We start from the raw sequence: 12,928 nt of genomic DNA on the forward strand, positions 1-12,928 counted from the left end.
GGTAGGGTTTCAAAAGCACCTAAGAGATTTAGGAGCTCAATTTTAAGGAGACTTCTGCTTCCTAAAATCTCATAGGATCTCCCTGGGCTTGTCTACACTAGCTCCCTACTTCAAAGCGAGCATGGTAAGTGGGGTGTTGGGAGTTCAAAGTAGGGAGTTAGTGTAGACAAGCCCTCTGTGAGTAAAATGATGACAACAATACTGAATCACCTTTGTACAGTGAGCCCAGAGGAAAAGAATTAAGCGTTAGCTGTTACTTAAAACAGGTACTGCCAAATAAGCATCTTTCCTGTGCTTTAAGGAAATATTTCCTGCTGTGCATGCAGCCAACATGGGTCTGCAGAGTAGCAGTGAGAGGCACTCACTCAGATTACATGCTCACTTGCTGCTCTTTGTTAAAGCTGTGTGCTCCAAAGACCACCTCTAGCATTCAAAGGGTTAATTAGTGCTGGGCGTTGGCAATTTATTAGACCAGATGAGAAAATCCTTAACTGCACTTCTTAGAGAGGAAGAGTATGAAATAATCTGCAGTCTCTTACAGTAACCCTTCCCCTCTGCTGACTAATGCCTGTTTGTTCCTGTGGTGTGTAATGTTCTCTGCTGTCATGTTCATGGAGGCCGAAGTTATTTTTAATGCATCTGTAAAATGGATAGCGAAAATATCCAGGAACTGTGTTACCTTGTTTTCTTTTTCACTTACTGCTGTCAGACAGGAAACACAGAATACACTGTGTACTGGAACCTGTCTCAGTGTAGTAGATTGATACAGCAAGGGTGATTGACCATTTCACTTCTGGGCACTACTGGTTTTGCTTGCAGGAGCTTTTATGCTTTTGAAGGGCTAAGGTAACTGAAATCTCTATAACTGCAGGTTCCCTTGGACACACTGAAAAGCTCAGTGCCTTTCTTTCTTTCTCTTCTTGTCTCTTATCATCAACACTAAATTTTTAAGGCCAGATACTTTACTCAGTCCAATGTTGACCTGAGCAAGGACATCATGTTTAGAAAGAAACTGTCTTTTTGGTCATGCTATTTCATAACTCTTTTCTGTGACATTTCTTTCACTTTCCTCCAAGCCACCTGATGTTGTTCATATGTTACTGTGACTACAACACAGAAAATCCTGCAGGTTCTGCATTGTATGGCACTAAACTGATCAGCTTCTTTCAATCCAGGATCACAGATATTTTCCAGGCTGCTCCTATGCAGTAGGGGTCACCTCAAAGTGGAACTACATTACATATTCTCAAGTTTAGGTAGAGTAGTTTTGTCTGGGGACAGTCATACTTTCAGGGACTTCTCATGGTTTGTTTGTATACAAAGGTTTAACATAATGCATTCTCAGAGCCCTAAGGAAGACTGTTGTTCACAGTATGCACATACTGCACCCCCCACGCCCACCTCCTGGGGAGGAGAGTTCAGTGCAGCCAATTCTGGAGCCAGTCGGTACTACTTTGCTGCTTAAGCTGTGGGATGGGGTTGATGGTCAGTCAAGAGTAACACAAAGGACTGTGGTCAGAATCCATCTCTGCTCCATTTCCACTGATGTCAGTGGGCCTAAACCTGTGACAGGTTTGACCCCACTTCTCTTCGAGGTCTGAGTGTGCTCTCAGCACTTGTGCATTTGAAATGAATTTGGGACCTTAGATATAAGGCTGTGTGCACTGAAGAAAGGAATAGGACAGCCTGGTAACCTAAAAATAAAGGCACAGGCTACAGTGAATTGGATTAAAAAGGTGGTAGAAGAACCTCATCTGGACAGATTTAGATCACAGCCAGGCACTAACCATGTGCAATGATACTGACGTGTCTTGGGGGGGAACATCAAAGGTCGGGGGGAAGGGCCCAATGATGGCACAAGACTCAGGAATATAAGGGTAAGTTCCAGGGAGTGACCCACCGAGCAATGTCTGCTGGATTTCACACTCTGTAGTGTTTCACATAGCCCAGGGACAGGATTCTGAAGAGCCCCAGATGGCCCCATGATTCAGTACCTATCCCCTTGGATTGGGGCAGGAGCATGCTGATAATAAGACGTCTCAGTGCAATGGGGACGGAAGAGCTGTAGGAATCAGGAAGCCATTTTCCGTCACTGAGGCTTGTCCGAGATCTTACACTTGGATTGGCAGACGATGCCAAGATAAGGGAGGAAGCAGAGAAGCACAGCATCATGGCTTCAAACCTTCATTCTCCTGCAGAGCATGCTGAATGGAGGGAAGGATGGATGGGAGAGTGAGGTGGAATGTGGCTCCTCCCCACCAACCCCTCTCTCAGTCTCAAATACAATTGCTCACAGAAATGGGGAGTGAGGTTTAGCTGTGTGTTTCAAAGGACTTCCACCTGCCTTTCTGCTAGATTATATAGTGTGGAAAATGTATAAATGTTAGGCAAAATTCTTCTCTCCTACTTCAGCTGGTGACCCCAATCTACACCCTGAAGTAGGGACTACAGCAAGTGCAAATGAGACAGGGAGGGTGGCTCAGCAAATGCAAGTCTTAGCTGTCAGACAGGAGAATAAAGCACAGATGGGTTAGATGCTGCAGTAGAAGAACAAGTCAGGTGTGGTGACAGTCTAGAAATGCAAGGCAGATAACAGGGTCAAGTCTGATTCCAAAAAAGGGTGATCACGAGGACAGCACGTGTGGTGATGAAAAAAGGAAAGAGGGTGAGAAGTTGTTTCAGTTCCAGTTGTGTTGAAGTTGACTTGGTAGTGGGAGAAATTGGAGATGTGGGGTTGTACAGAAGGGGAAAGGTCAGGGCCATCAAGTTTTACATGAACATGATAATGAGAAGATGCCTTTTCCTAAGAGAACAGAGGCTGTAGTCACTGATTAGAGTCTCTCAGGATTTAATGCAGGTTAGTGGTGGTGGTCATTAAAAAAAAAAAGTAAAAGAGAATGAAGCTGCCAAGTTCAGCCAGTAACTCAGTAATGGGAAAACACTACAGTTGCGTTCTCTTCTGTGCATGCCATTGTGAACGGCATGGGGTGTGTGCAGGAAAACAAGATGATTGGTTTGTGTGATAGGATGCATTCAACATAAAAAAGGAATGCTAGAAAGTGGCAAAAAAGGAAAACCTGTCAGTTTGAAGGTCAGTGAGACAAATCTGTGCCACTGAGTTTTCAGAGGAGGTCAAAGGTAGCTGAATTGTTTATGAAATGCTTAGACAGGTCCATATCCCACCCCACCCACTTGGATTCCTAAGAATTTATAACAAGTGATCCATATTTTTCTTGTTGAAACACATCAGAGAGTGGGAGTGAGAAGAGGGTGAATACACAATGGTTTTGTCACCAAGCAAATACATAACGTAAGACAGAATTGAGCTTCCTAGAGTACTGCCCATTTAGGGGCATATAGTTTAAAGATTCAGCATAACAGCAGCACAATAAGCAAAAGCCATAAGATTTTCTCAGCTCTTTTACGAGTCTGAAAAAATCCTGTTTCTTCTCAGTGCTATTGCCATTATTTTTTATTAACACTAATAATATTTCAATAGTGTTGCTATTGCACTGAATGCACCTACAGTGAAATTTATCCCAGGAAAGAATATGCAGAAAACAGCACCCAGTCTCATGCAATCACTGGCGCCTTAAATCCCAATGCGACTAAGGAACTGGGTTATCCAGTTAATGTTTCAGGTAGTGATGGATTATGCAGTGCACATTTATTGTAAGTAAAGTCCCTGAGTTTCTGCTGGTCTGCATAATCGGCTGTAATAAATTATCAAAGAGCCAGCCGCCCTCGGTCCTAAACTGCATTAACGCCAGTGCAGTCTGTCAATGTCTCTGTCCATTGCTGTGAATAATTGAGCGTGGTGACACAGGCTGAAACTTAGCTAATAGTTAAAATGCTTTCAAATTAAAGCAACTAATGGAAGGAACAAAGGAGACTCTGCAAATCATGTCCATAGATGGGTCATTCGGAACTTTGTTCTTGTTACTGAAAGTTTCAATAGCCCTTCATATACATAGGGGTGAAACTTTCTGACATTCCCCCATATCAAACCAAAACAACTTCTGCTTTTTAAAGGCTCTTCGGTAAGCCAATGTTGATTTGATCCCAGCTTTTCTTCTGACATTCATTTTTGTATTTCATTTCTTTGCTGGTGTTTCCATTCTTCAGGGTTCTGGGGGAAACTTTCAAAGCACCATATGGGAGAATCCTGAGAATGATGTTACTTCAAGCAATAATTTTGTGGGTGTAGTCCCTGAAAATTCAGCCCACTGGCAACAAACTCCAGTTCTTCAGAGAATTTGAGTTCTCACAGATCTTTGTGCTTAAAACCACAGGAAATCCTCTCCCACAGAATGCAACCACAGAGCAATTTCTTGACCATATACTAGATGGCAAGAGTCTCTGCTGGCAAGAAGGATTTCCTCAGCTTTATAACACTTTATAGGATACTCTTCATTCACGGCTCTGACAGCACTTTACTACAGTGGGAAAGTATCATTTCCATTCTCCAGGGAAAATGAAGTATAAAGTCAGTACAGCTGGTGAAAAATTTCTGTCAAACAGTGCATTTTTTATTTAAAAAACAAACAAACAAAACAAAACAAAAAGAGGAGGAGCTGGTACTCAGCCAGATTCCTGCTCCCCTTCCCCTGCCTCCAATCCCATGGCTGGGGCTGCTGAGGTGCTGGTATTCAGTAACAGCAAGTACAGGCACAAAAACCCACAGCTGTCAAAACTGTTTTTCAATGGAAAAACTGTTTTTTGATAGAATGAACCATCTTTCTCTGGCTTTTTTTTTTAATCAGATGACCTAAAACTGAAAAGTTTTGCTTTGTTTTTTTGTCAGAAAACTGATTATTTCAGTTTGTGAATGTTGCTACTGGTGCCTCATGTGAATTAGGGTTTGGTTACAATATATCCCCTTTCTCCCCCATGGGCTAGGCTTTTCAACTAAACTTCATCTCCTGTGAGGCACCGTGGCCATGGACCTGGCCTGCCTTCCCTCTGGTAAAGAATGTTATACATTATGAGAGACAGAACTTGATCAGGGAATTGGCCTAGAAAGGAGAATAGAGCATGAGGCACTCAAACTGTAACTCCCATGAAGCACAGTAGATGCATTTCCACAATTAATATTGCATTTTTCATCTGAACGATTTCAGTTTCTGATTTTTTTTATCAAAAAAAGTTAAAAATCTACAGCAGAGCCATTCCCTCCTCCTCCCCCCGCCAATATTTCCAATCAGTTGTACTATTAAGTGACGTGGCCAAACCCAGTCAGGGCAAACCTGTGAACAAACCAAGATCTTGTCTCCCAATCCTTTGTCCTCACCTCTCAATCACAGTGCCTCCAGTTTCTTAATAATATGGGCACTGTTAGAAGGTACAGAAAAAGAAGATGTAAAAGACTGCTAACTGCTTCAGATACTCTGGCACTGGTAATAAACAGCTCTATAGGATGCAACCGTCTGAGTCTATTGGGCAGCCTCTGCTCAGTGCTCTGAAAGCAGTACAGCTGGACATTTAAATGTGTATTAGTTTTGCTAATCCACTGGCCTCTTCTCTGCAGTAGCTTCATAAGCCTCCTCACGTAGAGTCACCCTTGCACACAATTTGATTACTAACACAGTCACAGTGCAGTTAGCTGAAAAGACCCAATATTAAGGTTAATAATGTTAGAGACCTTGTGAATACATTTTCTCCAACCAGGGGACCAGTTTAAACATGCCCATGTTAACAGGAATTGTCATGGCTAAGCATCTCTTTATGTTATGGCCAAGGTACCATCAGTATCTAAGTAACAGACCGTGGCAGCTGGAGCACTGGAAATTGAAACTGTTAGCTTTGAGCAGCTCCAAGGCATGGTCTCACATGTGAGTGGCTGGCTGTCCTTGGATAGCAGCAATTTCTGGGACTTGAGCTGCAAGTCCCTTTATGGGCACTTCAGCAAGACATCTCATTTTGTTTTATCATGAACAATCTAAAATAAAATAAAGCCCAAAGAATTTCAACCCTTAATGGCAGAGATCTTCCGCCAACCTGCAATTTTGCACAATCTAGGAACAATCAAGTTACTGCAAAATGGGAATAAACTTCTAATATCTTCCCCATGAAGCTCTCATAAAGTAGGCTGATTGGGATGCCTTTCAAAGGATGTGCATCCAACTAAGGGATGCAAGGGTGTTGCTCCGCACTTCTCTGTTCAATGCCAATGTGGTTTCTGACCTGGCATGCCCTAGTGAGATTCCAGCTTCTGACTTGGACAGCCGTGCCTTGCTTGGGCCTTCTATTGTATCACAGGGCTGAGGCCAAGGCTATGCTGTTAGATACTGAGGGCTACGGCTCTCCAAACGTGGAAGAGGTGACCTGTTTTCCCCATCAATTTCAGTTGTAACTTTACATTCCCTCTCTCATCCTTCATGTTCCAGAATCTGGCTAAACGCTTGCTGAGATGCTGCCACAGAGACAGGTCGGTGCCTTAGAGAAACGTCAGCTAAATAGGTGGCTGTCAGGCCTGCCAACGGAGTGAGGTGCGGGGGAGGGGGACAGGTGCATAGAGGCCTGGCATTTCAAAGGGTCCCACCAGCTGCTGCCAGTACCACAGTAGCAGGGATAGCAGCCAAGAGCTCTAGGCCCCTTTGAAAGGCCTCAGGAACATCACTGCACAGATGCTGAGGGCTGGGATGGGAAGGCAGCGTTGTACTACAGGCAGCACTAACGGCTGCCTGCCCTTTGTCTCCCCACTTCCACCCAAGGCTCTGCCCTTTCTGGGGTGTGGAAGGGGCCCCACACACACACCTTGCCCTCAGGCCCATGGTGGCTGTAAGCCCCATTGATCACTGTGACCCTGGGTACAGCAAAAACCCCCCTTGTAGTGAAGGAGAATGAAAGAACTCCCAGTGCATTACAGTGTTCAGACAGCTATTGATAGCTGAGTGAGACCTCGACCTACCGTGTAAGTCTTCTGTAGGGATAAAAAATTACTTTTCCACAAACCCTGTCCTGAAAAACTGAGCAAACCTCCACTAAAGGCACAGCATGAAAATGTGCTAAACCACAGCAGAGCCTAAGGGATGGATCCTCAGCCCAATGTTGATCACAGGGCCTAGTATATGTGGTCAGCCAGAACTCACTGAGGGCTGGAGCAGTGCTGGGTGTAAGTATTATGGGAGGCTAATACTGAGTGCATGATACTTCAGAGATCTAAATGACTGAATTTCCTGCCTTGGAAAGATTATAACCTAAAGAAGAATGAGTACGGTTCTCTCCTGTATTCTCCATAAGGCAGGGTTGTTTGGCCTATGTGGCCACTTCCTCAGTCATAGGTAACACAGACAAACTTCTTCCTCCCAAGCCTGCCTCTTCTTCTCTTGAAAGAGACACAATGGCTGCAGGAGGATGTAGTGTTCCCGATAGGTTCTCTAGCACATTACTCCCTCTCCCATCCAATAGAAATGTTTCAGGCCCTTACACGGCCATGTACAAGGCCTGAGGATTTCATCCTATAAAAAGGAATCGTGTGTTCATGGATCTGTGACTGTCCATCTTTACCATAGAATATTTTTAAATGGTTTGTGTTTAGCTACAAATGTTTTGGCCAAACTATAGCAACAGTCCAGATCCTGGACAACAGAACTCAGACCTGTGAAGTCATATAGTACAACCACCCTCATTGCTGATAGAGGTGCTGCCTTCAAAGCATTATCAGTGCAGTCTTTACTTGGACAAAGTTTGATGCTGATGATACAGATGGTCTGTTTTAAATACGATTTAGCACTAGTACATCTGAAGCCTGCTGGGATTGCAAGTAATAAGACTTATGAATTAATTTAGCCAGGAAAAACTAAACAACGCAGAGTAAGAAACTATGACGAGGGAATTGCACGTATGCATTCTTTCTTAACAAGAGAATGTGCTCACAGGTGGATTTCATAGTGGGCACTGCTCATCACTTCATTACACAAAAGCTATCAACCCCATTCAGCGTAATGAAGTGTCACTATTCACTTCACCCTTTAGAAGCCCTATGGAAATTAGGTTTCTTGTAAAGCTCGACTGCTTTATCTGAAAGCAAGCAAGAGTACAGAGAAGTAGTTAGGAAAAATGCATTTTAAAGGGAAATGGTTCAAGTCAGTAATCCCAAACCTGACTTTTGTCTTATCTTGTTCTCTTTGATTCTTACATGTGATTTTCTCCCAGTGCTCTCTTTTCAATACGCAGTCCCAATGCTGAAGCACAGCAGCCCTAAAAATCTACCTCACGGTAACCCTATGACAACAAACTGCTGGCCCTGCTTTAATTTTTATGAAGCACCTTGCAAAAGTGAACTGGCACTTATAAGCAGTTCTTCTTCACTGGACAGATCTGAAATGCTAGTAGATAGTTCCAAATGAAATTATTTTGTCTGTGCAGTTCTATCCCAGTGGAGGATTCTGACCAGGACACACTGAAGAGCCAAGAAGAGTCAGCAGAGAAAACTAGTGAAGAGCCTTCCTTAGTGCCCAGAGAGAAGAACACTCCCCATTCAAAGGTTAAGATGTAAGTAATTGTGCCAGGGAAGGCTGCCCCCTACAAGCCAGGAGCGAGCTGAAGCATCTGCATCTGAAGGTGCCTTCAGTAAAGTTCCCTGTTAGCTGCTCTCTATGCAAGACATTTTTAAACCAACAGTTTGGTCTTTAGAGAAAGAAGGGCCATGGGAGTGACTTACTTTGCAAGCCTCCTGGAGCTTCTGCTAGTTCTCCTCTAAGCCTGAGTGAAGGCAACATCTCATTTTAAAATGGCACAGGAGAAGCTAAGGAAAGATTAAGATGCCATCTCTACACGAGGAGTGGCGCATTTAACAGAAAAGTCAACTCTGTGTAATTCACCCCTCCTTAAAAAGGCTGTAAAGAAGGAAGCAATCCACAGAGATGCTCAGGAAAACACGTCATTTGTTTTTTTGTGCATGCACTGTTAAGTTAGTGACAATGAACGTTTAAATACTCCTTGTTTGGACTGAGAAGGGACCAGAAAAGGGTATCTTTTCTGCTTCTTCTTCACCCACTGGTTCCATATGGATTTCATGCCATGGTGTGGTACCTCATACTAGATGCTGACTTTAGAACAGTGACTGTGGCACTGAGCTCAAGGCACAGATGAGTTACTTGTGAGAGTTATCATATATGTAACAGAGCTTTGGAAGCATAGAGCTGTATTCTGCCACTGGGCCCAGTTCTGCCCTCATTTACTCTGTTGCATCACACTAAGAACTGGTTTCATTGATTTCCTGGGTCACAACGTTCACTACTTTTAGAAAAAGTGAATGTTAATTTATTGTGTGTGATCTCCATAACAATAGACACGTTTATGAAAATTTCTCCACGTTTATGTTAAAAATACTTTTCCAAAGATTTTTAGGCATAACAAAGAATTTTATATCTTAGTAAGATACTGATTTTGGTGGCACATTCCCTTAAAACTAGTTTATCAAATAGTGAGAAGTTATAAAGGGAAACTCATTTGCCCAGCTATCTGGAAGAAAAGGAATGTTATCCCTTTAAGCCAGGGGTGGGGAACCTACAGCCTGTGGGATGTATCTAGCCCATGGCTCGCCTGGATCTGGCCAGTGAGGCTTGGGTCACAACCCCCATCCCCACAGGGGCATGAGCTGGCATTGGTGCCCCTGCCACATGGGTGGTGGTATGGCTGGAGTGTGAGCTGCCCTGTGAAGTGGGCAGCCCTGAGCCTCATAGGTCTGATCAAGGCAAGCTGTGGCTAGATTCGGCCTGTTGGCCCTACCTGGAGAAGGTTGCAGGGAGAGTGGCTCCTGTACTATAGGGATGCACTCCATTCAGGCACCAACGCTTATCACTCCCATTGACTAAATTGTGGCCAACAGGAGAGACAGGGGGTCGTGCTAGCAGCTGCCTTCCCTGCAGCATGCAGAGTCATGTGGAACAACATGCATCCCCTCCCCTTGGAACTGTGCCAGTTAGGCGCTCACTCCCCCATCCCCTGCCCCCACCCTTCCAGACCATGCTGCATTGCCCCCAAACACCTCCTGCACTCTCCCTCCTAGGCTCCCCATTATGCTCCTGCACCCCCTTCCAGCCCACTCCAGCACCCTCCCTCCTGGCCAGACACCTCACCCCCACTCTGCTCCTGTACCCTCCCTCCTCCACCTAGCCCCCACTTCTAAAGTTGAATACTGACATTGTGCATCTATGAGCATATGCAGGGCATTCTTAAGAGATGTGATTTTATAAATTTCAGTAACAAAATAGTGAAACATTTAAAGCAAATTTTAAGCCACGGTCCTGTAGACACAATAATGCATAAGTGCTTCTGTCACTAAATTCAGTCTGTTAAATATCTTCATTGCTACCTAATGACTCTTTCATAGGTTCGATGTTATGCTAATAGGTCTGGCAAGCTGGTAGACCTTTCACTTTTAAATTAACAAACCCACTTCAGGGAAAGAGTCACCCTGCTGTGGTAGCCTTTGGGAACAGTCAGAACAGGGATAGGAAGAGGGGAAATGTGGAGCTCTAAGACCCAGAACAGGCATTGCCTCCCCTTGTCTGTTTTACCTACCACCCACGCATAGCTCCTGTGAAATTTAAAAACACTCTTTTCCAAAAGGAGAGAAATAGCATTGTCTTGTGGGAAGCCATTTGCAAATGAATCATTTTTAAATCAAGGAAACAGATTTCTTAGCACAGTAAACTTTTGATTTTATGGACCCCAATTTAGCAGATTTCGGAAACAATGGATGTCCCCCCATTGTTCCCAAAGTCCTCTGGGGTCTGTATAATCATCCCCCCAACCCCCCAAAAAAGTCAAAAGATTTACTACTGGAGCAGCCTGGAGGAGCTGCCACAGGTACGCGGGGGCTCCAGCAGCAGCTCCTCCAGGCTGTGTGGTGGCTCCCCCAGCCACGCACAGCAAAGCAGGTTTGGCTACACAGCAGGGCGCCTTCAGTTGCACGTGGCAAGGCAGCTCTGGCCACATGGAGAGGAAGCGGCAGGCACCTCTAGTGATGCGGTGGGGTCTGGCAGCTCCTCCAGTGAGTGGCAGGGATTTTTTTTGGTGTGGGGGAGGGCGTCGAAGGTTGGGGCTGGGGGATCCTGGCAGGGGTCGGTGGGCGGGCAGGTAAACCCTCACATATAATGGACTTTCAGTAGTAACAGACACCACCCCCTCCCGCATTAGTCTGTTATGTTTGATTTTGACTCTGAAGCCCTTAATAGGTTAACTGATGTGCTTGAAGAAACATCCACCAAATCCGTAGCATTCAAGATAGCGTATCCTAGTTTTAGACAGGTTCTATCTAAGTTTTTAGGCATCCTAAGTAAGTAGAACTTTTCTTATAATCATAGTGCTCTATCAGGTCCTGAAGGAGAATGAGTAATTGCATACATGGGGGCCCATGGGATTTAACAAGGAGTGGTGGGATGAAACTGAAAAAAAATAGCCTGTAAGGTGATTATTAGCAAATATGTGCTCACAGCGAGGTCTCACACTGTAGGATAATGTGCCTGGAATAGAAACTCCTTCCTCTGAGTCATTTAGAAATTGCCTTGACAAAGCAATTGATGGTGCACTCCACAAAATGATTCTGAATAGGTGAACATGTTCACACAGTAACTCTTTCCTAGCTCCGAATTTCTGAGGACCAAATTCTGCTCTGACATCTGCCTATGAATCTCCCACTGGACACAGTTGGAATCTGCTCATGAATATATGTAAGGGCAGAATTTAACCCACAGAATCTATCAAAATTGAAAATGAGATCTCAGAGGCTGAAGTCTGCTCATGAGTCATGGCTACACTGCCTTGCAGTTAGGACTCCGATGTGACTAGCAGCGTGTACCAACATGCTGTGCTGTAATTCCCCCATGGAGGAGCTGTGTGCTCAGATTTACATATTAGTATTCACACTAATGTAATCTTCCTCAAATGGCACTAATTGATGTGATGGGTGTTTCTCTGGTGTAACAGAGAGCTAAGTTCAACCTTATATTCCTGATTTGGTTTGTGTGCACTTTGCTCCAACCCTCACAGTAAGACTAATCTATTTCCCTCCTATCTTCTAATCAGTGCTCCAATGGGTGGACAGATTAGCCTTAGAAGTGTCAGGTCAAGTGAAATAAGTCATAATTAGGAGTGTCTTGGGCATTTAAATGGGTTAGCTCATTTCTAAAGGGGCTGTTTTAATATGTATCACATCTTATATTGCTGAATGGCGCTTTCCCTAATACAGCTTTATTTTCCCCATATGAAATATTTAGGATCTGATTTACAGATTCTTTCAGTAACCTGTCCTCAAATGACAATACAATTTAACCCTCTTTTTCCTCTCTGTATTTTCCTATGTAGACTAAAGACTTTGACAGCCATGAAGTGCATCTTTTCAATGCAAGAGCACCAGAAGCAGAAAAAAAACCTAAAACCTCAGGTAGCACAAGCAAGAGAGAGCAGAAGAAATAGTGACACTAGAAAATAGACATCCCATACATCCACACAGATACAGACATAGCTGCATCTATCTAAACCTACTATGCCATTTTTATCAATCTGTTATATTTTGATTGTTAGTAACTGGAAGTATTTACTTCTCAAATCTAAATATATAATCTCAATATAAAATTGTAGTCAGCTATTGCTTCTTCGTTTGCTTAGTCTTTTCCTCACTTAAAGAAGATTTCTCCCATATATATTGCCTTGGGTGACTGCACAACCCCTGGACAATCTCACCTCTACAGCACAGCCAGAGAGAAATCAAAGCATTGTGGATTCATCTGAACTAAGCGTCTTTGGAATAGAGGTAAGGGAATGAGCTGAAATTGAATGCATCCAGGTGAGCCAGGAACATGGAAAAATCTGTATGGTAAGCTTGACTGAGTATCTGAGTTCCTGGGGGCTTGCAGTAAAGGTGCAAGAAGCAAAAGGGAGAGCGGATAAAAGCCTGTTTAGATAATACTCGGGTAAC

At 43.9% G+C, this 12,928-nt stretch overlaps 1 protein-coding gene across 1 annotated transcript in view; it reads left to right on the forward strand.

Annotated features, from left to right (window-relative positions):
- Positions 1-12,491, forward strand: part of C11H3orf20 (chromosome 11 C3orf20 homolog) — a 48,945-nt gene extending 36,454 nt beyond the window's left edge. Inside the window, exons 14-15 of the mRNA XM_075005781.1 lie at positions 8,371-8,496; positions 12,316-12,491. Coding sequence (XP_074861882.1) covers positions 8,371-8,496; positions 12,316-12,442 — 253 coding nt within the window. The 3' untranslated portion in view covers positions 12,443-12,491. The remainder of the gene's footprint in view (positions 1-8,370; positions 8,497-12,315) is intronic.
- Positions 12,492-12,928: the final 437 nt, after the last annotated feature.

This window comes from Carettochelys insculpta, chromosome 11 (genome assembly GCF_033958435.1).
Source record: "Carettochelys insculpta isolate YL-2023 chromosome 11, ASM3395843v1, whole genome shotgun sequence".
NCBI lineage: Eukaryota > Metazoa > Chordata > Testudines > Carettochelyidae > Carettochelys > Carettochelys insculpta.